General features: G+C 33.4%; 3 protein-coding genes and 2 non-coding genes across 5 annotated transcripts in view; all 5 read left to right on the top strand.

The window, feature by feature from the left end:
- Positions 1-9,293, top strand: part of LOC119608521 — a 37,890-nt gene extending 28,597 nt beyond the window's left edge. Inside the window, exons 2-5 of the mRNA XM_037962974.1 lie at positions 1,831-2,042; positions 5,153-5,310; positions 7,277-7,457; positions 7,522-9,293. Of these exons, the coding sequence (XP_037818902.1) occupies positions 1,831-2,042; positions 5,153-5,310; positions 7,277-7,457; positions 7,522-7,705 (735 nt within the window). The 3' untranslated portion in view covers positions 7,706-9,293. The remainder of the gene's footprint in view (positions 1-1,830; positions 2,043-5,152; positions 5,311-7,276; positions 7,458-7,521) is intronic.
- A 1,783-nt stretch (positions 9,294-11,076) lies between these two features.
- LOC119608511 (serine/arginine repetitive matrix protein 1) lies at positions 11,077-18,208 on the top strand. The gene is made up of 4 exons (XM_037962961.1): positions 11,077-11,836; positions 13,826-15,507; positions 16,068-16,723; positions 16,805-18,208. Exons 1-4 carry the CDS (start codon positions 11,825-11,827, stop codon positions 18,190-18,192), a joined length of 3,738 nt encoding a protein of 1,245 aa, XP_037818889.1. The 5' UTR covers positions 11,077-11,824; the 3' UTR covers positions 18,193-18,208.
- Positions 18,209-22,713: 4,505 nt separating this feature from the next.
- On the top strand, positions 22,714-26,969 carry LOC119608517 (40S ribosomal protein S4). The gene is made up of 5 exons (XM_037962972.1): positions 22,714-22,826; positions 23,176-23,434; positions 23,509-23,606; positions 26,171-26,342; positions 26,601-26,969. Exons 1-5 carry the CDS (start codon positions 22,824-22,826, stop codon positions 26,852-26,854), a joined length of 786 nt encoding a protein of 261 aa, XP_037818900.1. The 5' UTR covers positions 22,714-22,823; the 3' UTR covers positions 26,855-26,969.
- On the top strand, positions 25,896-26,044 carry LOC119608522. Its single transcript, XR_005231826.1, has one exon. It is a non-coding gene; the product is annotated as a small nucleolar RNA psi28S-3327 (small nucleolar RNA).
- LOC119608523 lies at positions 26,373-26,520 on the top strand. Its single transcript, XR_005231827.1, has one exon. It is a non-coding gene; the product is annotated as a small nucleolar RNA psi28S-3327 (small nucleolar RNA).
- Positions 26,970-27,856: the final 887 nt, after the last annotated feature.

Here is a 27,856-nt window from a genome sequence, read left to right as displayed (position 1 = left end):
TCTATAGTCTAGTCTATAGTCTAGTCTATAGTCTAGTCTATATTCTAGTTTATAGTCTAATCTATAGTCTAGTACATAGTCTGTTATATATTCTAGTATATTATCTAGGCTATAGACTAGCACATAGTCTGGTCAATATGCTGGTCTATAGTCTGGTCTTTAGCCTGGTTTTAAGTCTATAATGTGGTCTAAAGTTTGTTCTATATTCTGATATATTGTTCGTTCTATAATCTGATCTATAGTATGAGCTCCTATAGTATGAGCTCCTAGCTCATATAGTATGAGCTCCTAGTCTATAGTCTAGTCTGGTCTATAGTCTAGCCTATAGTCTAGTTTATAGTCTAGTTTATAGTCTAGTCTATAGTCTAGTCTATAGTCTAGTCTATAGTATAGTCTATAGTCTAGTTTATAGTCTAGTCTATAGTCTAGTTTATAGTCTAGTCTATAGTCTAGTTTATAGTCTAGTCTATAGTCTAGTTTATAGTCTAGTCTATAGTCTAGTCTAGTCTATAGTCTAGTCTTCAGTCTAGTCTATAGTCTAGTCTATAGTCTAGTCTATAGTCTAGTCTATAGTATAGTCTATAGTCTAGTCTATATTCTAGTCTATAGTCTAGTTTATAGTCTAATCTATAGTCTAGTACATAGTCTGTTATATATTCTAGTCTATTATCTAGTCTATAGACTAGCACATAGTCTGGTCAATATGCTGGTCTATAGTCTGATCTTTAGCCTGGTTTTAAGTCTATAATGTGGTCTAAAGTTTGTTCTATAGTCAGATATAATGTTCGTTCTATAATATGATCTATAGTATGAGCTCCTATAGTATGAGCTCCTAGATCATATAGTATGAACTCCTAGTATATAGTCTAGTCTATAATCTAGTCTATAGTCTAGTTTATAGTCTAGTCTATAGTCTAGTTTATAGTCTAGTCTATAGTCTAGTCTATAGTCTAGTCTATAGTCTAGTCTATAGTCTAGTCTATATTCTAGTCTATAGTCTTGTTTATAGTCTAGTACATTGTCTGTTATATATTCTGTTCTATTATCTAGTCTATAGACTAGCACATAGTCTAGTCAATATGCTGATCTATAGTCTGGTCTTTAGCCTGGTTTTAAGTCTATAATGTGGTCTAAAGTTTGTTCTATAGTCTGAAATAATATTCGTTCTATAATCTGAGTATGAGCTCCTATTTCTTTTTTTCTCAGTGTATAATGTTAAACTTTTCTTTCCAAGAGAATATTTCAATAACATCGGTAGCTGACATGTTTGTCTCGCTGTCGGTTTTCTTGCAGACAACATACATACATATGTATGTGCGTGTTTATAATCATTTTAACATGTGTAAAAATTTTTATTAATAAAAACAAAATGTATTTTATGCATTTGTTTGTAGGATTGTACATCTTGTATGTTTTACTTAAAAAAAAACTGACAAAAACATTCTTCATTTTAAACACATTTTGTTAAAAAAAAAAAAAAACACAATGTTTGCATGTTAGATCACGACATTATAATGTTATGACAATTTTCATTTAGTCTTTTTTTCTTACATCTTCGTGAAATCTGTGATTTTTTTTCCTTCTCTATATATCAAACTCTTTTGTTTTTGTTGTAGTTTTTACAGTATGTTTAATTTTCTAGTAAAGTCATGCAAATGTTGTTAGAAACCGAAAACCGTTATAAGTACTAGAGTAGAGAATGGAAAATTTTCAAACTACAGCAAACAGCATAAATTTAATTGCAAAATTTTTATTCATTCATTGTTATTTATACTGACTCACCTTTGTATCTTTGTTTTTTCCTCTCTCTGTTCTTTTGTCTTTTACTAGATTTTAGCATTATTTTGTATTATTAACTTAAATGTCCACATCGCCAGTGCCTCATTATGGAACAGTTATGGCAGCAGTAGCAGCAGCAGTAGTGATAGTAAAACATTAAGTTTGGCCAGATGTAGTGGCGGTAGAGGTTTAAAATATTTATCCGGTGATGCTTTAACAGACTCACCCGATTGCTTGGGTCCTAATAATGCTCCCTATCCAAGGTAAGGCTTTTTAATCTAAATATATTGAAAACAAACTAATCAGACACTAAATTCTAGGTTATTTTTTAGTCTAAAGTATAGTGTAGTCTATGGTCTAGTCTATAGTCTAGTCTATAGTCTAGTCTAGTCTATAGTCTAGTCTAAATTCTAGTCTAGTCTAGTCTATAGTCCAGTTTATAGTCTAGTCTATAGTCTAGACTAGACTATAGACTAGTCTATAGTCTAGTCTATAGTCTTGTCTATAGTCTAGTCTATAGTCTAGTCTATAGTCTCGTCTATAGTCTAGTCTATAGTCTAGTCTATAGTCTAGTCTATAGTCTAGTCTATAGTCTAGTCTATAGTCTAGTCTATAGTCTAGTCTATAGTCTAGTCTATAGTCTAGTCTATAGCCTAGTCTATAGTCTAGGCTATAGTCTAGTCTATAGTCTAGTCCACTCTATAGTCTAGTCTAGTCTATAGTCTAGTCTATAGTCTAGTCTATAGTCTAGTCTATAAACTAGTCTATAGTCTAGTCTATAGTCTAGTCTATAGTCTAGTCTATTGTCTAGTTATAGTCTAGTCTATAGTCTAGTCTATAGTCTAGTCTATAGTCTAGTCTATAATCTAGTCTATTGTCTAGTCTATTGTCTAGTCTATAGTCTAGTCTATAGTCTAGTCTATAGTCCTAGTCTATAGTCTAGTCTATAGTCTAGTCTATAGTCTAGTCTATAGTCTAGTCTATAGTCTAGTCTAGTCTATAGTCCTAGTCTATAGTCTAGTCTATAGTCTAGTCTATAGTCTAGTCTATAGTCTAGTCTATAGTCCAGTCTTTAATCTAGTCCATAGTCTAACCTATAGTCTATTCAATAAAGTATAGTGTAGTCTATGGTCTAGTCTATAGTCGAGTCTATAGTCTAGTCTATAGTCTAGTCTATAGTCTAGTCTATAGTATAGTCTATAGTCTAGTTTATAGTCTAGTCTATAGTCTAGTCTATAGTCTAGTCTATAGTCTAGTCTATAGTCTAGTCTATAGTCTAGTCTATAGTCTAGTCTAGTCTAGTCTATAGTCTAGTCTATAGTCTAGTCTATAGTCTAGTCTATAGTCTAGTCTATAGTTTAGTCTATAGTCTAGTCTATAGTCTAGTCTATAGTCTGTCTATAGTCTAGTCTATAGTCTAGTCTATAGTCTAGTCTATAGTCTAGTCTGTAGTCTAGTCTATAGTCTAGTCTATAGTCTAGTCTATAGTCTAGTCTATAGTCTAGTCTATAGTCTAGTCTATAGTCTAGTCTATAGTCTAGTCTGTAGTCTAGTCTATAGTCTAGTCTGTAGTCTAGTCTATAGTCTAGTCTATAGTCTAGTCTATAGTCTAGTCTATAGTCTAGTCTATAGTCTAGTCTATAGTCTAGTCTATAGTCTAGTCTATAGTCTAGTCTATAGTCTAGTCTATAGTCTAGTCTATAGTCAATCTATAGTCTAGTCTATAGTCTAGTCTATAGTCTAGTTATAGTCTAGTCAATAGTCTAGTCTATAGTCTAGTCTATAGTCTAGTCTATAGTCTAGTCTATAGTCTAGTCTATAGTCTAGTCTATAGTCTAGTCTATAGTCTAGTCTATAGTCTAGTCTATAGTCTAGTCTATAGTCTAGTCTAGTCTAGTCTATAGTCTAGTCTAGTCTAGTCTATAGTCTAGTCTATAGTCTAGTCTATAGTCTAGTCTATAGTCTAGTCTATAGTCTAGTCTATAGTCTAGTCTATAGTCTAGTCTATAGTCTAGTCTATAGTCTAGTCTATAGTCTAGTCTATAGTCTAGTCTATAGTCTAGTCTATAGTCTAGTCTATAGTCTAGTCTATAGTCTAGTCTATAGTCTAGTCTATAGTCTAGTCTATAGTCTAGTCTATAGTCTAGTCTATAGTCTAGTCTATAGTCTAGTCTATAGTCTAGTCTATAGTCTAGTCTATAGTCTAGTCTATAGTCTAGTCTATAGTCTAGTCTATAGTCTAATCTATAGTCTAGTCTATAGTCTAGTCTATAGTCTAGTCTATAGTCTAGTCTAAAGTATAGTCTAAAGTATAGTCTAAAGTCTAGTCTATAGTCTAGTCTAAAGTCCAGTCTAAGGTCTCGTCCATAGTCTATTCTAAAGTCTAGCCTACAGTCTAGTTTATAGTCTGTAGTCTAGTCTATAGTCTAGTCTATAGTCTAGTCTATAGTCTAGTCTATAGTCTAGTCTATAGTCTAGTCTATAGTCTAGTCTATAGTCTAGTCTATAGTCTAGTCTATAGTCTAGTCTATAGTCTAGTCTATAGTCTAGTCTATAGTCTAGTCTATAGTCTAGTCTATAGTCTAGTCTATAGTCTAGTCTATAGTCTAGTCTATAGTCTAGTCTATAGTCTAGTCTATAGTCTAGTCTATAGTCTAGTCTATAGTCTAGTCTATAGTCTAGTCTATAGTCTAGTCTATAGTCTAGTCTATAGTCTAGTCTATAGTCTAGTCTATAGTCTAGTCTATAGTCTAGTCTATAGTCTAGTCTATAGTCTAGTCTATAGTCTAGTCTATAGTCTAGTCTATAGTCTAGTCTATAGTCTAGTCCTATAGTCTAGTCTATAGTCTAGTCTATAGTCTAGTCTATCTAGTCTAGTCTAGTCTATTGTCTAGTCTATTGTCTAGTCTGAAGTGTAGCCTATAGTCTAGTCTATAGTCTAGGCTTTAGTCTACCCTAATGTTTAGTCTATAGTCTAGTCTATGGTTTTATCCATAGTCCAGTCTAAAGTCCATTCCAGTCTAGTCTATAGTCTAGGCAATAATCTAGTCTATAGTATAATCTATAGTCTAGGCTATAATCTAGTCTATAGTCTAGTCTATAATATAGACTATAGTCCATTTTATAGTCTAAAGTCCTAGTCTATATTCTGGCCTATAGTTTAGTCAAGCAGTCTGGTCTGTAGAGTAGTCTTAATAGATAATTTTTTTTATAACCTACATATCGGTGACGTCAATTAAAAATTGCCTTTATTATCTTTTCATTAATAAACAATTTATGTTACAATGTTATATTAATTAAGCATTTCATCTAATTGTCATTTGTTATTAATAAATTTCCTCTATTTCTTGTTTTTTTTATTTAATTTTTCAAGTGCGGCCGTGGCGCGAACATTTACCAATTGGAACGGAAGTTCACGACGTGGCCGTCAAAGTAAATTGCCATCAACATTAGATCCCGCCATTACAACTAGCGCTCTATTGAGGGCTTACAATGAAGTTAATAATGAAGATATTGATAATCATCGTTTTGGTAAGTGTGCTAATGTTGTTTGTTGTTTTTATTTTTTGTCTTGTTTATATAGATTTATTGATAAATAATTATGTAGATGGAAATATGCATAAGCACATGTTTAAAATGTGCAGTGCGGATGACAGTTGTTTGAAAGAGTTAGTTGTTCGACTTTTTATTTTTGCAAACACTTTTAGAAAAGGAAGGAAACTTAGGTCCATACTATTCTACCTCTCTCTGTTGCACTATTCTATAAAAAACACTTACGGCGAAGCACTTTTATGTATAATACTGTCATATCCTGACACTTTTTATAAAATATTGCACTTTTCGGCGACACGGCGACATGGCGAATAAAATTTCTATTAAAAATTGTGAAGGCGAAGCAGTTTTCTATAGAATAGTGCCACGGCGAAACAATTTTCTATAAAATATTGCCAAGGCGAAGCTCTTTTCTATAGAATAGTGCCACGGCGAAACATTTTTCTATCAAATATTTCTGGGCGAAACACTTTGCTAAAGAATACTGTCACAGCGAAGGCGAAACACTTTTTTAAAGAATAGTGCCACGGCGAAGAACATTTCTATAAAATATTGTCAGGGCGAAACACTTTACTGTAGAATAGTGTCACGGCGAGGCATTTTTCTATAAAACATTGCTAAGACGAAGCAACTATCTATAGAATTTTGCCACGGCGAAAATTTCTATTAAAAATTGTGAAGGGGAAGCAATTTTCTATAAATTATTGCCACGGCGGGACATTTTTCTATCAAATATTTCTAGGCGAAACACTTTGCTAAAGAATACTGCCACAGCGAAACACTTTTCTACAAAATATTGACAAGACGAACCCTTTTCTATAAAATAGTGCCAGTGCGAAACAAAACATTGCAAAGGCGAACCCTTTTCTATAGGATAGTGCTACGGCGAAACACATTTTTATAAAACGTTGTCAAGGCGAAGCACTTTTCTATAGAATAGTACCACGGCGAAACACTTTTCCACAAAATATTGCCAAGGCGAGCCCTTTTCTATAAAATAGTGCCACGGCGAAGCACATTTCTATAAAATGTTGTCAAGGCGAAGCACTTTTCTAAAGAATAGTGCCACGGCGAAAAACATTTATATAAAATATTGCCAAGGCGAAGAACTTTTCTATTGAATAGTGTCACGGCGAAACTTATTTCTGTAAAATATTATCATGGCGAAACACTTTTTATAGATTAGTCCCGCGGCAAGACATTTTTCTATAAAACATTGTCAAGGCGAAGCACTTTTCTACAGAATAGTGCCACAGCGAAGAACATTTCTATAAAATATTGTCAAGGCGAAACACTTTACTGTAGAATAATGTCACGGCGAGACATTTTTCAGTATAATAGTGTCACGCAAGACATTTTTCTGTAGAATAGATCCAAGGCGAGAAAATTTTCTATAGAATAGTCATACGGCGAGACACATTTCTCCAAAATAGACCTAAGGCGAAACAAGTTCCAATAATATAGAGTCACGACAAGACAGTTTTAAATGGTATTTTATCAAGACAATACATTTTGCTATAAAATAATACCGAATCAACTTATTTAGATTCATGACTGTTCATTCGATTGTAGTTTTTTTGTTAAATGTGACAATTTTCTATGTACTTCCTATTTTCATCACATATTTAACTAATTGTTAATTTGAAAGAAAGCAACAAGAAATAGCCATTGATTACATTATTCTTTAACGTATAGAATAAAACGTATACATTACATTCTAACAACGTTTTTGAAATAATATTAGAACGTAAATAAAGATAATAAATACTTAAGTAAAGAGTAAATAGCCGGCAAAACATAATAACCTACTTTATAAAAGTTAAAACGTACAACAACTAAATACCAATTATAACATTTTATATTGTTTACTTTATTTGCTATATTGTAACAAACTAATAAAAATTAATTTCTTTCTTTTTTTTTTTGTTATTAACAACATTTATAGGCCGCTCATTGAAGCAAACACCACAAGTCGACCAGTGCAGAAGTACCCCAGCACGTTTGTGTAAGACACGCTACAATACCACCGCACCCATGTATGGTGTCAGTTTGACATCAGGCCAACCCGTTACCATTGTACAAAAATTCCCCGATCTCTTGCAACAAGTTGTCTTTGAAGTGTGCGAGTATGTATACAATGTTTTCTTAAGAAATTAAGATTAGATTTTTAATAAAAAAAATATCTTTTAGATCTTCTGAATGTGATGTGGTTAGAGGTGAATGTACTCAAACTTATGTGCCTTATTTATTTTTGGTTATACCTCTGGGCCCTGTTACCTTAACGGGCCAGGATTATGTTTTGGTTGAAAGTGGTTGTGTTTGTAAACCTAAATATTCGACAGGAGCGACTCAAGAACCTAATATGATACCATAGTTTAATTAAATTTTTCATGTATGTATATGTAGTATAAGGCGGGCAAAAAAACAACATCAACAACAAAATTGTTTTGAAAACAATTACAAATTATATTATTATTATTAAAAAACATAAAATTTGAAAAAAAAATCTTTATAATTTAAATGTAATTTTAAACGAAAACATAAACTACCAAAAGTACTGATCTTTTATGATAAATGTAAACAAAAGACATGTTAATGAAACAAAATAAATTCATAATTTCGGGGTTTTTAAAACACAACGGACATAATCACAGGCAGTTGTTATGAATTACAAATGTGGCAACTTTAAAGGAATTATTCTAAATTACAATATAGTCTGGTAGCCTTAAAGACAGCTGTTAAGTGGCATCTTTAACTAGTGTTGCCAAAATATTACGGTTTTTTCTATTGCAGTGCTTTTTAGCACTTTTCATTATGACGTTTGGCAGTAGTTATTTAAGAAGCCATAGTAAAGCAGATTTATATGAAATATTGCCAAGGTGCAGCACTTTTCTATAGAATAGAATTGCGGCGATATAAATTTCTATAAAATATTGCAAAGGCGAGAATAGTGCGACGACGAAACACTTTTATATAAAATATTGCTAAGGCGAAACACTTAGCTATAGATTACTGCCACGGCGAAATACTTTTTTATAACATATAGCTAAGGCGAAGTAATTTTCTATAGAATAGTGCCGCGGCGAAACACTTTTCTATAAAATATTACTAAGACGAAGTACTTTTCTATAGAATAGTGACAAGACAAAACAAATTTCCTACATTATAAATTCCTATAGAATAAAGTTACGGCGAGTCAGTCTTCTTTCTTAGCGACAAAAACATACAAAACATACACTGTTCTATAAAATATTGTCACGGCGAAACCTTTTTTTATAAAATACTGCTGAAACGATTCAATATTTGTAAAAAAATAATGTCAAGACATAGTAACACTTTTATCTATATTAGTTCTTCGTTAAAACATTTTCTTCCCAACTGTCCGGGAGTATGTCCTCTTATATGGTTTTAATTTAAAACAGGTTCAAAACTTTTGTAACTAATAAAATTTTCAACTTCCGAAAATTAGTAAAATTTTTAAAAATTTAAAAAAAATGTAAATTTAATTACATTTTAATAAAAAAAAACATAATTTAATTATAAGTTTGTTTTAAAAAATAAAAATTTCGAAAAAAATCTTTTAAAAGATTTTAAAAATTTATAATTTAATATATTTTCTTTATAAAATTTGTTTTCCTTTTATGTTAATTTTAAGTTTTAATAACTATTTATTGTTCTTTGCTATTTAAATTCTTTTTGTAAAAATTCCAATTACGACATTTTTCTAAACGAGTTTATGGAAAATTTTGTAAGTGAAAAATGTCGTTTTTGGAATAATATTTATTTTTTTTTTATTAATAAATTTATTTTAATTTAAATTTAAGTAAATAGTTTTTTAAGTATATTTTAAATTAAGTTTTAAAAAATATTTTTCGATTTATATGATAAATGTGTTGCATTTATTAAATACAGAAAATAATGTTTTTGAATTAAATTATTTAAATAATAAAAAAGACAAAAATTAATAAAAAGTTGAAAAATATTGTGGATGAAGTTTTACGGGTGAGTGTATAAAGGAGGAAAATGTTTAGATTAAACCATACCCAGTTGTTCCTTCAAATTATTGTTAATAATCTTAGATATCTTACCATTTTGTTAATATACATTTATAATATATTAGTAACTATTACTTACTTGTGTCCATGTTCCAAATCCTTCTTGGGACTCAGCAAATTTGATTTATTAAAATTTTCAGAAGTAAATAGGGATTTTCTGTAATATCTGGATTGTATAGTATCTTATGCACATACAATTTTGTGCAAATTATGTTGGTAATGTAAGTTACAAATAACTTTAAAGATTGTTGTAAATTTTTCACAAAATTAAGTTTTTTTTTTTTTGTAAAAACAAAGTTGTAGTCTTTTGCTTATAACTCAGCAATATCTGTAGCGATTTTAATAATTAAATAAGTATACAAAGAAGAAAATGTCACTTTTGTAAAAACCATAAGTTTTATGAACAAAATTTGAAAGTTTTTGTTTAAAATTTGTAAAAACTACAATTGTTTACACACTTTAATGTAAAACTTAAAGATTTTACCACTTTGATATTTTCCCACCACTTTGTCATTGTACAGAGTTGTATTTATCAGCTAATTACAACCCTGTTTTATAAAACACTACTACCTCACCACAGATGTCATCTCTGTATATTCACTTTGCGTGAGAGTGCGAATCAGAAACCCGCGTCAAAATGTCAAAACCGCCGCCGCCGAAAATGTTTCAGCTTAATATGGCTTAAAAATTTAGCCATATTTTGTATAATTTACAGAACACTTTCTCTAAATTTATGGAATTTTACAATATAAAATTAATTTGTTTTCATTTATGCTAGTTTTCTTTTATCTAATAATAAGCCGCTCATTGCAATTTGAACGGTGTGTAAAACGTTCAAATCATATTGCTTCGCCTCAGACATTTTCGTGTTTTCGCGCCTAATTCTATTCGCTGCTTTTACTTCAAACCAGCTTAGTTGACGTCAAACAAGCTCCACCTAAAACTCACTCCAAAATATTATTTCCAAAATATATTTCTTGAATGTTATTATATTTATAACATTTATGGTTATATAACATCAAAAATTCAAGACCAAGGTTAGTTCCATCTGGAAGTTGTAAGCACTCAAAGTTGAAAATTTTGAAATAAATAAAATATGAAAAATATTTCAAATAAAATAATAAAAAGGAACTTTTTAAAAGTTTTTTTCTATTTTATTTATGTTTCACTTAAAGGTATGATAATTAATTTTGATATCATGTGAAAGGTCTTTGGGAGGCACTTTCAATGGCGTATTACAATTTAAAGTAAAAAAATTAAAGTGTTGTTTAGATTATTCAAAATTTTATTATATAGATTACACTACGCGGCAAAAATAAATACCTGGGAAAATATCATCATAAAATTTGGTGAAGGGATTTGTTTTTAATTTTTAAGAATTAATCAAATTTAATTTTTTATTTAATTTTTTTCCATCCCTGCATAATTTCTCACACAACTTTTGTGCTCGCTCTATTTTATTGTTATAAATTATACACAAAATCCCACTTAAAAAGTCTCTTGGATCACGTTTTATTTTAAAATCTTTGAAAATTTTAAAATTAAGCGTATTTGAGAACTTAGCCGGCTTACAGTCGATTTTAAGCCGCCGCCGATATTTTTAGTGTCAGCCGCCGCCGCCGTTAATATTTGTCGGCGCACGGCTCTGGTGCGAATGCAAGAAGAAAACGAATATTGTTTTTTTAACGAATTATTCGTTAAGTTTTCTTTTCGGTGCGTCTCCATTTTGCATAGAGCCGTATAAAAAATTGTGTAAATTTTTACAAAAATTACAATATTCTTATTGAAAATATTGTAAAAAACGGCTAAATTAAAGAAAACAATGTATTTGCTAACCTAATTACATTAAATGTGTCACTTTTAGTGTGTTTTTCTAAGCAAAATTACCAAGCGAAAAATTAAAAAAAATAAGATTCCATAATTTTTTTTGCTGAATTTTTTTTCGTATTACATTTTAATGCTGCTTTCGTAGCTGTCGTCGTTGTCAAGATAAGGCAGTTGTTAATTTTTTTTTTTAATTTTTGCTGCTATTGCTGTTCTTGTTTTTTATTATTTTCGCACCACGCCGTTTTGGAGTTGTACCCGGTTTTTTCTTCTGCTTTCTCAGCTTTTGTGGTCTTGTGTATAAAAAAAAAGTATAAATATTTTCTTAACCAATAAAAAGTGTGGGAAATTCAATACAAGTGTTTTTGTTATTATTTAAAATAAAATAATAAAAAAGTTAGGCTAAAAAAGAACCGCAAATAATTATAATTGATGGCCTGAAAAATGGCATAATTAAAAGTTATCCAAGGAAATTTGTGTAGCCTAAAAACACATTTTTATTTCCTCGGCCACGAAAAAGAAAAAGTTTTCCAATATTTGTTTTATAATTTGTTTCTACATTCTTATTTTACCAACAATTCATCCGTCGTTGTTCATAAATTAAGGGTGACAAAATGATGTTCACGGTAAGTTGAAATTAATATTTTATGTTTGTCATAATGTTCTCTACTGTGTTTTTATTATTATTCTTTTTTGGTTGTTTTCGTATTGGAAAGAAATTATATTTTAATATTTTTGTTAAATGGTTTTATAATTGCGTTTAAAAAGTGTTTAATAAGAGGCATGTGTTAGAGTTAGTAGCAGCACTAAAAAGGTCCTACAGTTTAAATAATTTTTTAGAAAATTTTGAAAACTTTATTAAATCTAAATTGGGGTCAAGCTTTACATTTGAAATTTTGGCCAATTTTTTGTTCAAATTATTATTCAGTTCTAGTTCAGTTGCAGTTCAGATCTCGTTCAGTTTTAGTTCAGTTCTAGTTCAATTCTAGTTCAGTTCTAGTTCAGTTCTAGTTCAGTTTTAGTTCAGTTCTAGTTCAGTTCTAGTTATTTCTAGTTCAGTTCTAGTTCAGTTTTAGTTCAGTTTTAGTTCAGTTGTAGTTCTAGTTCAGTTCTAGTTCAGTTCTAGTTCAGTTCTAGTTCAGTTTTAGTTCAGTTCTAGTTCAGTTCTAGTTCAGTTCTAGTTCAGTTCTAGTTCAGTTCTAGTTCAGTTCCAGTTCAGTTCTAGTTCAGTTCTAGTTCAGTTCTAGTTCAGTTCTAGTTCAGTTCTAGTTCAGTTCTAGTTCAGTTCTAGTTCAGTTCTAGTTCAGTTCAGTTCTAGTTCAGTTCTAGTTCAGTTGTAGTTCAGTTGTAGTTCAGTTGTAGTTCAGTTCTAGTTCAGTTCTAGTTCTGTTCAGTTCTAGTTCAGTTCTAGTTCAGTTCTAGTTCAGTTCTAGTTCAGTTTCTAGTTCAGTTCTAGTTCAGTTCTAGTTCTGGTCTAGTTCAGTTCTAGTTTTAGTTCTAGTTTTAGTTCGGTTCTGGTTCAGTTCTAGCGCAGTTCTAGTTCAGTTCTAGTTCTGGTCTAGTTTAGTTTAGTTTTAGTTCAGGTTCTGGTTCAGTTCTAGCGCAGTTCTAGTTCAGTTCTAGTTCAGTTCTAGTTCAGTTCTAGTTCAGTTCTAGTTCAGTTCTAGTTCAGTTCTAGTTCGTTCTAGTTCAGTTCTAGTTCAGTTCTAGTTCAGTTCTAGTTCAGTTCTAGTTCAGTTCTACTTCAGTTCTAGTTCAGTTCTAGTTCAGTTCTAGTTCAGTTCTAGTCAGTTCAGTTCTAGTTCAGTTCTAGTTCAGTTCTAGTTCAGTTCTAGTTCAGTTCTAGTTCAGTTCTAGTTCAGTTCTAGTTCAGTTCTAGTTCAGTTCTAGTTCAGTTCTAGTTCAGTTCTAGTTCAGTTCTAGTTCAGTTCTAGTTCAGTTCTAGTTCAGTTCTAGTTCAGTTCTAGTTCAGTTCTAGTTCAGTTCTAGTTCAGTTCTAGTTCAGTTCTAGTTCAGTTCTAGTTCAGTTCTAGTTCAGTTCTAGTTCAGTTCTAGTTCAGTTCTAGTTCAGTTCTAGTTCAGTTCTAGTTCAGTTCTAGTTCAGTTCTAGTTCAGTTCTAGTTCAGTTCTAGTTCAGTTCTAGTTCAGTTCTAGTTCAGTTCTAGTTCAGTTCTAGTTCAGTTCTAGTTCAGTTCTAGTTCAGTTCTAGTTCAGTTCTAGCTTCAGTTCTAGTTCAGTTCTAGTTCAGTTCTAGTTCAGTTCTAGTTCAGTTCTAGTTCAGTTCTAGTTTAGTTCTAGTTCAGTTCTAGTTCAGTTCTAGTTCAGTTCTAGTTCAGTTCTAGTTCAGTTCTAGTTCAGTTCTAGTTCAGTTCTAGTTCAGTTCTAGTTCAGTTCTAGTTCAGTTCTAGTTTAGTTCTAGTTCAGTTCTAGTTCAGTTCTAGTTCAGTTATAGTTCTATTCTAGTTCAGTTCTAGACGAGTTCTAGTTCAGTTCCATTTTAGGTCCAGTTTAGTTCTAGTTCTATTTCAGGTCTTATTGGATTATTAGATTTTTTAATATTTACATAACAGAACAAAAAATTTTAATTCGTAAACTCCTCTATATCCACTCTATAGGGCACCACTCAACAACAAGACACTCGCTTTAGCGACAAAGAAAAGAAACTTATGAAACAAATGAAATTTGGTGATTGTCTCAACAAACGAGTCGACATGTCCAAAGTCAAGCTGGATGTATTAAGGCCATGGATCAGTAAGAAAATTACCGATATGTTACACATGGAAGATGATGTAGTCGCTGAGTTTGTTTACAATCAACTGGAAGAAGAAAAATTTCCTTGCCCCAAGAAAATGCAAATAAATATGACTGGATTTTTAAACGGTCCCAATGCCCGACAATTTATGGGTGAATTATGGGCTCTTCTACTATCGGCGCAAGATAGTGATACTGGCATACCAGCCGAGTTTATACAACAGAAAAAAGATGAAATTCTCAAAAGAGACGAAGAGAATAAGCATCGAGAACGAAATGATAGATCAAGATCTAGATCCCGTTCTCGTTCAAGAGATAGAGGTGATAGACGTGGTACAGGAGGAGGACGAGGAGGAAGTTCTGGTGCTGGTGGTACTACTAAAGATCGTGATTTAACACAAAAAGAACGTGAACAACAATTACCGCCCAGCACTCTTAGCGCCATTGAACAGGTACGTTCTCATCTCTCGGCTAAAAATCGTTCGAATTCCGATGAACAACGTAATTCGCATAAGGATGATGATAAAACTACAAACAATGTAGAGAATCAGTCAACAAAACGTGACAAATCTCGATCTAAGTCAAGAGATAATCATGTGGATAAAAATAGATCACCACGTAAACGTTCTAGGGATAGATCGGTGCAGAAAGAACGCTCTTCACGTGATCGTAGCTCACCTCAGCGCCGGCGTAATGGTTCTAGAGAAAAAGATCGCAGACGTAGCTCAAGATCACCGCGACGCCGTTCACCCGATCGCCGCAGACGAAGATCACGTTCTAGAGATCGTAGTGTACGACGACAAAAATCACGTTCTAAGACACCTCAAAAACGTCGAGATAATTCTCGCTCACGTAATCGCAAGTCACGCTCACGTTCGGTAGAAAAACGCAAAGTGAGTCCGCCACCCCCTAAACCAGCTTCACCTAAACGCAATCGTTCCGAGTCAAGAAATTCGAATCCGGCACAAAATGGTCATGAGAAAAAAGGCTCCGCTTCTAAGAATCCCCGCAATCCATTTGCGGCCAAAAATAAACGTTCATCTTCCCGCAGTCGCAGTAGGGCCACATCACCGGGTGTTCGTAAACCCAAACCGCGTTCACCGCCTCGTTCTTCTCGTTCACGCTCTCGTTCCCATTCATCAGCACGCTCAAGTCCCAAACGTAATAATAAACGTTCGCCTTCACGCTCTGCTAGTCTGTCTCTTTCACCCGAACCACCCCAAGAGGATTTCGAATTGAAGCGTAATAAGAATAGTATACAAAATAAACGTCAATATCGCAATAATAGAGACTCTTCGGCCAGTTCTTTAGATAGAGATGGTGGACGAGGAGGAGGTGGTGGTGGCGGCGCTGGTGGCAGGAGAGGTGATTCACGCAGCCGTGGCAGAGGTTTTATGCATAATCGTAATAGAAGAACACCATTGCGGTTTGATGATAGAGGTCCTGGAGGCGGCGGAGGTGGACGTCAGCAACGTTCAAGATCGAGGAGAAGATCTCGTTCGCGCCAGCGTTCATTTTCACGCAATCGCTCTAGATCGCCTAGAAGGTATTTTTTTTTTCTTCTTTCGTGAAAAAGTTCTAAAAAGCTTTTTATTTTGGTAATTTTGAATAAAAAGCTTTTTCATAGAATGTTTTTTTTTTTTTTTTTAAAAAGCTTTTTCATAGTAAGCTTTTGTTGTAAAAAGGTTTTTTAAACGTTAATAAAAGATCAGAAAAACATTCTTGGAAAGCTTCTTTTGTAAAAAAAGTCATTAGATAAAAGTATTTTTTGCCAAAAGCTTTTTTAAACGTTAATAAAAGATCAGAAAAACTTTCTTGGAAAGCTTTTTTTGTAAAAAAAACATTTAGATAAAAGCTTTTTTTGCCAAAAGTTTATTTGTAAAAAACTTTTTTTAAACGTTAATAAAAGATCAGAAAAACTTTCTTGGAAAGCTTTTTTTGTAAAAAAAAAAAACATTTAGATAAAAGCTTCTTTTACCAAAAGTTTATTTTAGCAAAATGCCTAAAAGCTTTCTCACAAAAAATAATCCTTTTAAAAAGCTTTTTTGATAATATTTATTATTTTTTATTGTATAATTGAAAAAATGCCTTTAATTTCATCTCTAGATTCAACCGGCGTCGTTCACCGTTCCGCGGCAATAATCGCAACAATCGTGGACGCATGAATCACTGGAATCGTAGAAGCCAAAGTCGTGAACGTGGTGGCGGCGGTGGCGGCAGAGGCATGATGGGTGGCGCTGGCAATCGTTTCGATAATCGTCGCAATCAATCACCGCCACGACGTTTTTCACGCGAAAGACGTTTCTCACCTGTGCAAAATCAATTTCGCAAATATTCACCCCAATGGCGTGGTTCACCACCCAGACGATCACGCGAACGCAGGCCTAATTCACGAGAACGACGACCGTCATCGCCCTTGCGAGGATCTTCACCGGAACGTGGCGGTGGTGGAAGTGGACGTGGTGGTGCTGCTGGTGGTGGAGCCTTCAATCGTTGGGATCAATCACAAAGAAATGCTGCTGTTGCACCCCCAGTCAATAAACCAAAGCAACGTTCGCCTTCGCCGGGTTCGAATTGGGAAGATGAATCGGATAATGAGAATGTAAAGAAGAACATGAGTAGTAATCGTCGTAGTAGTGAGACTAGAAAATCCTCACCACCACCACCACCAGCGTCCAAAGAGAAGGCACGTAAAAATCGCAGTCTCAGCAGGTCACAAGAACGTTTCAAGAGGGTGCCTAATCGTTCTAGGGAAAGTGGTGGTAAGTTAAATTTTCAGAAAGAAATTTTGAATTTGTTTTAAAATTAATGTTTTTGTTAATTTTTTCCTTTCTTACTAACAGGACGCTCTTCGGTGGAGTACTGTGCCCCAGCGGTAAAAACTATAGACTTATCACGAGATGAAGCAGAGGAAGCCGCACGTAAACATTCTAAAGCAGAAACCATAGCCCCCCTAGAAACTAAAACCAAGAAGTTAACAGCTGTACAAACAACTGCAACCGGCGGGCGACGAGATCATTATAGTGTTAGTTTATCTAGGACACCCTCTCCATTCCTTAAACCCCATGAGCGCAAGCAAGCTGCTGCTGCGACTACTCTAGACTCCCAAGCCTCCTCTAGCAAGGATAAAAAGTCATTGACTAAAAAACGACCAGACAGTGATACAAGTTCCTCAGATAGTTCAGATGATAGTGACGATAGCGAAGATGAGGATGACAGCACAGATGAAGAAGAACGTGAAAGAGTAAGACGTGAAAAAGAAAAAGCCAAAGCTAAAGAAGAATTAAAGAAAACTCAAACTGCATTGGCCAATAAAAAGTCTGAAAAGTTGGAAAATGAAAAGAAAATGGAAAAGTCAAACAAAACGCAACGCAAACCACAACAGACTTCATCTAGTGAAAGTGACTCAGAAGACTCCGAGGAGGAGAAACAAAGAAGGAAAAAGTCTTCTACGAAAACAACAGCTCCTTCGAAGGTAAATCATAAGGAAAGTAAGACGCATCATGGCAATGAGGAGGAGCAACGCAAACGAGACAAATTGACGTTAGAGGTGGCTGAGAAACGTAAACATACGGAAGCAAGAGAAACCAATAGCTCAACCTCGGCTAAACGTTCTAAAACTAGTGCTGAAAAACAAGTAATTACTACTACTACAAACACCTCCTCATCCTCGTCGGCTAAAAAATCCAGCAGCTCCTCAAAAACAGAACATAAGAAACCCAAATCCGATACGGAATCAGATGTGCCCGCTGCCAACAATAAGTCAATGGAAATGGAGTCCAAATCCTCCAAATTACAGGCCCGCAAAAGAACACATTCAGCCACAAATAATGAGCGTAAAAAGTCTAAAAATGATTCCTCAGACACGGATGAACATACCGCCAAAAAGAAACGTAAAAAATCTAAGAAATCCTCTTCAAAACGTAATTCAGATGATGACTCCTCCTCCGATACGGAGGCCGAGTCCAATAAAAAGAAAAAACACAAGAAACACAAAAAACACAGTAGCAAAAAGAGTAAAAAACATAAGAAACACAAGAAAAAGAATAAAAAGGCTGACAGCTCATCGAGCAGTGATGATGACAACGTTATGGAAACACATCGCAAAGAGGAAAAGTCTTCTAAGGCAGGAGGCTCAAATTCAGCATCCATGTTGTTGGGCGGTGTTAATGAGGATTTAGAAAAACAATTAAGAGAAAGAGCTCTTAAGTCAATGAAGAAAATGGATTAGAACTCTAGGAAATACATGTAGTTTCTGGGGGATTTATAGTCCAGACATTTTCTTTCCATCCTTTTTTACACATTTAAAAACAAAACAAACAAACCAACCAACCAGCAACCAATCAATCACATAAAACTTGTCTTACAACTTTTAGCTTTTAAACTCCTGTTTTTTCTCCTGCTAATCCCTTATCCACCCCTTATTATTACATTTATTGTAAAACTTTTTACCACAAAATAGTGTTTATTCAATTGGCTTTTTATATATATTTAAGCTAATGTTGAAAACTATTTTATTATTAGCTTTCTCTTTTCTTTTTTTTTTTTTTTTAACCGACATGTGTATTCTTGTTGCATCCTTTCAAGAATACTCAACACCCCGTATTTTTCATTCTCTATTTCTCAAAGTATAACTTTTTTTACAAAAGAAACAAAAAAACATAAACAAGCAAGAAATATAAACAAAAACCTATTAAGATTTTTTGTCCATTCTTATATTTTTTCTTTTAGTTTTTAATTTTTAAGTAGTTTCATAACTTAATTAAAACAAAAACAAACAAACAAACAAACAACATCTTTATATTAAACAAAAAAAAATATTATTAAAAAAACAAAACAAAACAAAATATAAATTAATACATATAGAATTCAAAATATGTATTTATCTACCCCAAGTTTGAGCATATAAATTTTAAGAAGAGTTTAATTAAAATTTAACAGAAAAAAATTAATAATAATAATAAAAAATATGTGAGAGTAAAAACAAAATATTTGAAAAAAACAATTCTAAAGAAGAATTAATAAAAATTACAAAAAAACGAGTGTGCTGTTCTTAGTTATTGGACGAACAAGTAAGGTATGTGAGTTTAAAAAGTTTTTGTTAAAAAAATCTTTTTGAAATGTTTATTTTTAGAGATAAAACTAAAAAGTCCGAGCGTTTTATTGCTTTTATTAAGCAAACAGAGATAGAGATAAAGCGGAACGAAATGTTACAGTCTCGTGGTCATTCCGATACATTAGTAGTGAAGACTATTCAGGCTATACTAGGGTTCTATAAATCGACTTTCGAATAATCGAACAATCGACTTTTTGTCGAAAAAAGTCGAAAAGTCGAAGTCGACTATTTTGTTCCAAAAAAGTCGATAACTCGACTATCGTCTATGAAAAAAGTCGAAAAGTCGACTTTGTAAATAAAAGTCGAAAAGTCGGAAAGTCGAAAAAAGTCGAAAAGTCGAAAAAAGTCGAAGAAAGTCGAAAAGTCGGAAAAAGTCGAAAAGTCGGAAAAAGTCGAAAAGTCGAAAATAGTCGAAAATTTTAAAAAAGTGGAAAAGAGGTCAAAAACTCTAAAATAGTCGGAAAAACTCGAAAAAAGTAAAAATAGTCGAAAAAAAGTCGAAAAAAAGTCGAAATAAGTCGAAAATAGTCAAAAAGTCGTAAAAAATCGAAAAGTCGGAAAAAGTGGAAAAGTTGAAAAAAGTCGAAAAAAGTCGAAAAGTCGAAAAAAGTCGGAAAAAGTCGAAAAGTCGCAAAAAGTCGACCATTTATAAAATACTAAAAGTCGAAAAGTCTAAAAGTCGACTTTTAAATAAATGAAAAAGGTCGAAAAGTCGAAAAATCGACTTTTCATAAAATGGAAAAAGTCGAAAGGTCGAAAAGTCGACTTTTAACTAAATGCAAAAAGTCGAAAAGTCGACTTTTCGTTTCAACTATAGAACCCTAGGCTATACTACTCCCCCAGCTGTCCTGCCACGAAACAACAGCTTGCCACCAGCATGGTTTCCGTAAAATGCACAAAAACGCCACAAGCAAGAAAGGCCATAAACACTCAGATCTCAAACAACTTAATCATGCTTTGTTGTCATCTTTTGTTTATCGCCTAGAGGGAGAGAGAGATAAAACGAAACGGTGTGTTGTTCGCAAACTTCACTAACCTACACCAGTAGCGAAGACACTTTAGGCACGTTTCCACGACAATCGGTTCTTCGCACCGGAACAACTCGGAGTTCAACGAACAACGACCAAAGATTGTCAACCCAGCCACATCGGCTGCTACAACAACAACAACAACAACTCTTTAGGCACTCATCCTCACCCAGCTGTCCTGCCACTTAACTAGCAATCAGATCTCATACAGCTTAAACTTGTTTTCATACGTCTTTTATTGGTCACCCAAAGAGAGATAGAGGGAGACAAAGAGTAACGAAATTTTGTTCGCAAACTTCACAACCTTTCTGTCTCAAATATTACACAACCCTAAATACAGCCAAGCAAACCAAAAAGATTGATCTCAAGTTGAGACTATAACAGGCATATCCATTTTGAATCAATTTTACGAGCGAGAAGTTGAGTACTTTACAATGATTTTCAACCTCAATGTCTGAAAAAGGTAGAATCATTCCGAAGAACGCGGCAAAGGAACAATCCTATGTCCCTCCTGCCACAAGTAGCGAAGACTCTTGAGGCTATTCTACTCCATTAGCTGTCCTGTCAGATCTCACGCAGCTTATACTTGCTTTATTCCCATTCTTCACTTCCTTTCACTCTCAAATATTACACTAAATACAGCCGGGCACCAGCATGGTTTCCGTGAAACTCCCATAATCATTCAGATCTCAAACAGCTTAAACTTGCTTTGTTCTCATCTTTTATTGATCACCTAGAGAGAGAACGAGAGAGTAATCGAAATGTTGTTCGCTAACTTCACAACCTTCCAGTCTCGAACATTACAGCCAGATCATATGATTATGGCGATTACTCCCGAAGGCATATCCATGCAGATGTCGAAATAGTTTGGCGAGCGGAAAACTCTGGTACTTAGCAATGGTTTTCAACCGGTCCGGAAAAAGAGAAGTACTGCTAATAATGGTAAAGTTATATGATTTTGGCTTCAATTTAAAAAAGGGGTAATTGTAAAACGTATGAAGCCCATTTGATAAATTTTATAAAAATCTAGCAGTTCTTGCTTATACGACCATTTTGCAATAATCTGGCCACTCTATTAAATTGGACGTTTAATTCAAAGATATTGTCAAACAAAAGGCCATTAATTATGCTAAATTTAGGCGTTTCCTGGGAGCAGGATATCCTCGGCCATGCATCCATACATTTAAAAGAATATTTATTCGGAACTCTATAGTACCAGAGATTAGATCTCCCTGCCTAAACGATATTTAGATTGGTTTGTGATCGTCGTAGGTCTCTTAATGAGAAACATTTGAATCTGGAGTTATTCAGGATGTCGTATCACTCCAATGATCATGTAAATGTGGATGTGCTAACTTTTGATCGAATGTTGGGAAGGTTATAAAGTTTTGAAGTTTATTTTCTAACTAACTAACTAACTAACTAACTAACTAACTAACTAACTAACTAACTAACTAACTAACTAACTAACTAACTAACTAACTAACTAACTAACTAACTACAACTAACTAACTAACTAACTAACTAACTAACTAACTAACTAACTAACTAACTAACTAACTAACTAACTACTAACTAACTAACTAACTAACTAACTACTAACTAACTAACTAACTAACTACTAACTACTAACTAACTACCTAACTAACTAACTAACTAACTAACTAACTAACTAACTAACTAACTAACTAACTAACACTAACTAACTAACTAACTAACTAACTAACTAACTAACTAACTAACTAACTACTAACTACTAACTAACTAACTAACTAACTACTAACTAACTAACTAACTAACTAACTACTAACTAACTAACTAACTAACTAACTAACTAACTAACTAACTAACTAACTAACTAACTAACTAACTAACTAACTAACTAACTAACTAACTACTAACTAACTAACTAACTAACTAACTAACTACTACTAACTAACTAACTACTAACTAACTAACTAACTAACTAACTAACTAACTAACCTAACTAACTAACTAACTAACTAACTAACTACTAACTAACTACTAACTAACTAACTACTAACTAACTAACTAACTAACTACTAACTACTAACTAACTAACTAACTAACTAACTAACTAACTAACACTAACTAACTAACTAACTAACTAACTAACTAACTAACTACTACTAACTAACTAACTAACTAACTAACTAACTAACTAACTAACTAACTACTAACTACTAACTAACTAACTAACTACTAACTAACTAACTAACTACTAACTAACTAACTACTAACTAACTAACTAACTACTAACTAACTAACTAACTACTAACTAACTAACTAACTAACTAACTAACTAACTAACTAACTAACTAACTACTACTAACTAACTAACTAACTAACTACTAACTAACTAACTAACTAACTAACTAACAACTAACTAACTACTACTAACTAACTAACTAACAAACTACTATCTATGAAGAAAAATTACTTTAAAATCGTTTCAGTATCTAAAAATACACCCATCTTGTGGTGAGTAGCTGCGACTTATCTGCTTTCTCACTCTGCTAACATAAAATACAACCCTGCTCTTCAAAAATAACATTCACAAGCAGATGTCGCCCCTGCAAACACTTGACAGCTGTCACTAAATGTCTATGAACAATAATTGGTAAACAACTGTCAAATTAATTGTCAAATAAAGCGACATCCGGCCATCTTCCTTTCCTTTTTTTCGTATCTTACAAGATGGTAGGTTCTACCAAAATTTTTGATTGTGTTAAAATTCATTGCCATCCAAAAGAAAACAATAAAAAATGTGTAAAATTAAGTGAAAAACAAATAAAGTGCTAAAATTGCTAACAGAAAATGTAAATATTTCCCAAATGCCAAAGTGAAAAACACAAAGAAATTAAGAAAATTGTAACCAAAATGATTTAAGGCTTAGAAACAGTAAACAAATGGAAAAAATGTTAAATAAATAAAAAGATGGCAGTGTTTTTTCATGATGAATTTATAAATAAATGAAAAAAGTGTTAATTAAAGAAACTAATGTGTTTTACTTTTTGTTTATTCTTTTAAAAAATGTGTATGAAAACAGGCGCGAGGTCCTAAGAAGCACTTGAAACGTTTAGCCGCCCCTAAGGCTTGGATGTTGGACAAATTGGGAGGTGTTTTCGCTCCCCGTCCCTCCACCGGTCCACACAAATTGCGTGAATCCTTGCCTATGATGATTTTCTTGAGAAATCGTTTGAAGTACGCCTTGAACGGTGCTGAAGTAACCAAAATTGTTATGCAGCGTTTGATTAAGGTCGATGGTAAGGTACGCACCGACCCCACCTACCCAGCTGGTTTCATGGGTAAGTTTTCTTAACTTAGATTTGTAGGTAGAGGAGGTGTTTTATTAATTTATGTTTGCAATTGTTTATTTTAGATGTCATCACCATCGAAAAGACCGGTGAATACTTCCGTTTGGTCTACGACGTTAAAGGTCGTTTCACCATTCACCGCATCTCCGCTGAAGAAGCTGCCGTAAGTATTTGTTTTGTTTATATAGAGTTTGGTTAAGGGAGATGAGAAGTAGTGTCTTGAATATGAAAAGTTTTAACTTAATTAATTGAAGAATGTTTTGCGGCTCCGGAAAATAAAAGAATAGTGAAATATTTGAAAGTGTAAGAGATCTGAATATTATGTTTATAGCAGGATTTGCACATAAGTTGAGATAATGTTGGAGAAAGATATTGTATATATGGGGAGTAGTAAAAACCTGATATAATTGTAGAAATATAAAAAACAATCCCGGCTTTACAGAAAAGAGATTTTGGCAGACTTGTTAAATATTCAAATACTGGTTTTATAGGATATCGTCAATATAGCAGTTGTTAGTACCTTTGGATATGGATTTCAAATTGGGGCTTTTACGGTTCAAAAGCGAATTCTTAACAGTTTATGTTTAAAAAACCTTTCCATTTCCAAGAATTGTTTTTAGGTTTATTTCTTGTTTTAATGGGCTTTCCAACACCACATTTCTTGATTTTTTGATTCATTATAGTGTGGATACTTTTTCTAAAAAAACGCCTAACAAGCAATTTTTGTAACGACGGTCTTTGCTTTAATCATTTCCTAGATACTGCAATAACATTTACGTTCAATTACAAATTATAACTTTCATTTCTAGTTCAGTTCTAGATCAGATCTAGTTCAGTTCTAGTTCAGTTCTAGTTCAGTTCTAGTTCAGTTCTAGTTCAGTTCTAGTTCAGTTCTAGTTCAGTTCTAGTTCAGTTCTAGTTCAGTTCTAGTTCAGTTCTAGTTCAGTTCTAGTTCAGTTGTAGTTCAGTTTCTAGTTCAGTTCTAGTTCAGTTCTAGTTCAGTTCTAGTTCAGTTCTAGTTAGTTCAGTTCTAGTTCATTCTAGTTCAGTTTCTAGTTCAGTTCTAGTTCAGTTCTAGTTCAGTTCTAGTTCAGTTCTAGTTCAGTTCTAGTTCAGTTCTAGTTCAGTTCTAGTTCAGTTCTAGTTCAGTTCTAGTTCAGTTCTAGTTCAGTTCTAGTTCAGTCTAGTTCAGTTCTAGTTCAGTTCTAGTTCAGTTCTAGTTCAGTTCTAGTTCAGTTCTAGTTCAGTTCTAGTTCAGTTCTAGTTCAGTTCTAGTTCAGTTCTAGTTCAGTTTCTAGTTTCAGTTCTAGTTCAGTTCTAGTCAGTTCTAGTTCAGTTCTAGTTCAGTTCTAGTTCAGTTTCTAGTTCAGTTCTAGTTCAGTTCTAGTTCAGTTCTAGTTCAGTTCTAGTTCAGTTCTAGTTCAGTTCTAGTTCAGTTCTAGTCAGTTCTAGTTCAGTTCTAGTTCAGTTCTAGTTCAATTCTAGTTCAGTTCTAGTTCAGTTCTAGTTCAGTTCTAGTTCAGTTCTAGTTCAGTTCTAGTTCAGTTCTAGTTCAGTTCTAGGTTCAGTTCTAGTCAGTTCTAGTCAGTTCTAGTTCAGTTCTAGTTCAGTCTAGTTCAGTTCTAGTTCAGTTCTAGTTCAGTTCTAGTTCAGTTCTAGTTTCAGTTCTAGTTCAGTTCTAGTTCAGTTTCTAGTTCAGTTCTAGTTCAGTTCTAGTTCAGTTCTAGTTCAGTTCTAGTTCAGTTCTAGTTCAGTTCTAGTTCAGTTCTAGTTTCAGTTCTAGTTCAGTTCTAGTTCAGTTCTAGTTCAGTTCTAGTTCAGTTCTAGTTCGGTTAGTTAGTTCTAGTTCAGTAGTTCAGTTCTAGTTCAGTTCTAGTTCAGTTCTAGTTCAGTTCTAGTTCAGTTCTAGTTCAGTTCTAGTTCAGTTCTAGTTCAGTTCTAGTTCAGTTCTAGTTCAGTTCTAGTTCAGTTCTAGTTCAGTTCTAGTTCAGTTCTAGTTCAGTTCTAGTTCAGTTCTAGTTCAGTTCTAGTTCAGTTCTAGTTCAGTTCTAGTTCAGTTCTAGTTCAGTTCTAGTTCAGTTCTAGTTCAGTTCTAGTTCAGTTCTAGTTCAGTTCTAGTTCAGTTCTAGTTCAGTTCTAGTTCAGTTCTAGTTCAGTTCTAGTTCAGTTCTAGTTCAGTTCTAGTTCAGTTCTAGTTCAGTTCTAGTTCAGTTCTAGTTCAGTTCGTTCAGTTCTAGTTCAGTTCTAGTTCAGTTCTAGTTCAGTTCTAGTTCAGTTCTAGTTCAGTTCTAGTTCAGTTCTAGTTCAGTTCTAGTTCAGTTCTAGTTCTAGTTCAGTTCTAGTTCAGTTCTAGTTCAGTTCTAGTTCAGTTCTAGTTCTAGTACTAGCTCAGTTCTAGTTCAGTTCTGTTTTAGTTCATCTTTTCCATATATTTGGGAGTAGCAGACTTCCTAGTATGGCTCTATCGAAGACTATGCTAAATGAATATAAATTAACCACATTTTCATAGATCAAAAGTGAGCCTAAAGCAATTTTTGTAACGACGGTCATTGCTTTATCATTCGCCAGATACTGCAATAACATTTACGTTCAATTACAAAATTTAAAGGTAAACTGTTAGAGAAATCAGCACACTTCCCTCCCAAAAACTATTTCAGAAGATTATTTTTTTTTTATTTTGTTTTTTCGAAAACATATAAAATAACGTTTACTTTCTTTCAATTACAGTACAAATTGTGCAAGGTCCGCAAGACACAATTGGGCGCCAAGGGTGTACCATTCGTTGTTACCCATGACGGTCGCACCATCCGTTACCCCGATCCCTTGATCAAGGCTAACGATACCGTACAAGTTGATATTGCCACCGGCAAAATCACCGATTACATCAAGTTCGATTCCGGTAAGTTTACAAACAAAAAAGCAACGCCCCTCTCTGGCATGATCGAAGTCCTTGTTTGATGATTATTATTAAACCACATTGGCAAGGATCAAAAGCAGGCCTAAAGCAATTTTTGCAACACGGTCATGGCTTTATCTTTTAAATGATACTGTCATAACATTTTAGTTCAATTACATTTTTATCTAAATCAAAATAAAACTTTTCAATTTCTTTGGATTTTTATTTAATTTCCTACTTTTTTCTTTTGCATATTTACAGGCAACTTGTGCATGATCACTGGAGGTAGAAATTTGGGTCGTGTCGGTACCGTTGTCAACCGTGAAAGACATCCCGGCTCCTTCGATATTGTGCATGTTAAGGATACTCAAGGTCATGTATTCGCTACCCGTTTGACCAATGTCTTCATCATTGGCAAGGGCAACAAGCCTTACATTAGTTTGCCTAAGGGCAAGGGTGTTAAATTGAGCATTGCTGAAGAACGTGACAAGCGTTTGGCTTCCAAAGCTCATTAAGTAACTTAGTAAGATGTGTTTTTTGATTTTATAAAAAAACTCCAACAAAAAAACCCAATAATTTTACATTTTACCATGATGGAAAAAATACATAAAAACTAAACAAAAAAAATTATATACTTTCAATTGAGTCTTTTTTGTGGAAGGCGCAAAAGTGCCAAATGAAAGTGGGATAATTTGTACCGTTAGACGGAATTAAGGATACTTCTTGTGAGAGTTCTTAAAAGAATACTAGTTCAGTTTTATTTCAAATCTTGTTCGGCTCAAGATCAGTTCTAGTTCAGTTCTAGTTTAGAACTAGTTCAGTTCTAGTTTAGAACTAGTTCAGTTCTGATCTAGTTCAGTTCTAGTTCAGTTCTAGTACAGTTCTAGTACAGTTCTAGTTCAGTTCTAGTTCAGTTCTAGTTCAGTTCTAGTTCAGTTCTAGTTCAGTTCTAGTTCAGTTCTAGTTCAGTTCTAGTTCAGTTCTAGTTCAGTTCTAGTTCAGTTTAGTTCAGTTCAGTTCAGTTCTAGTTCAGTTCTAGTTCAGTTCTAGTTCAGTTCTAGTTCAGTTCTAGTTCTAGTTCAGTTCTAGTTCAGTTCTAGTTCAGTTCTAGTTCAGTTCTAGTTCAGTTCTAGTTCAGTTCTAGTTCAGTTCTAGTTCAGTTCTAGTTCAGTTCTAGTTCAGTTCTAGTTCAGTTCTAGTTCAGTTCTAGTTCAGTTCTAGTTCAGTTCTAGTTCAGTTCTAGTTCAGTTCTAGTTCAGTTCTAGTTCAGTTCTAGTTCAGTTCAGTTCAGTTCTAGTTCAGTTCTAGTTCAGTTCTAGTTCAGTTCTAGTTCAGTTTTCAGTTCTAGTTCAGTTCTAGTTCAGTTCTAGTTCAGTTCTAGTTCAGTTCTAGTTCAGTTCTAGTTCAGTTCTAGTTCAGTTCTAGTTCAGTTCTAGTTCAGTTCTAGTTCAGTTCTAGTTCAGTTAGTTCAGTCTAGTTCAGTTCTAGTTCAGTTCTAGTTCAGTTCTAGTTCAGTT

Source organism: Lucilia sericata, unplaced genomic scaffold, assembly GCF_015586225.1.
Source record: "Lucilia sericata isolate MDLA Ls3-8-SP2 unplaced genomic scaffold, ASM1558622v1 Contig000844F_arrow, whole genome shotgun sequence".
NCBI classification, from domain to species: Eukaryota; Metazoa; Arthropoda; class Insecta; order Diptera; family Calliphoridae; genus Lucilia; species Lucilia sericata.
The sequence above is the reverse complement of the archived record's forward strand: the minus strand, read 5'-3'. Positions and strand labels throughout refer to the sequence as shown.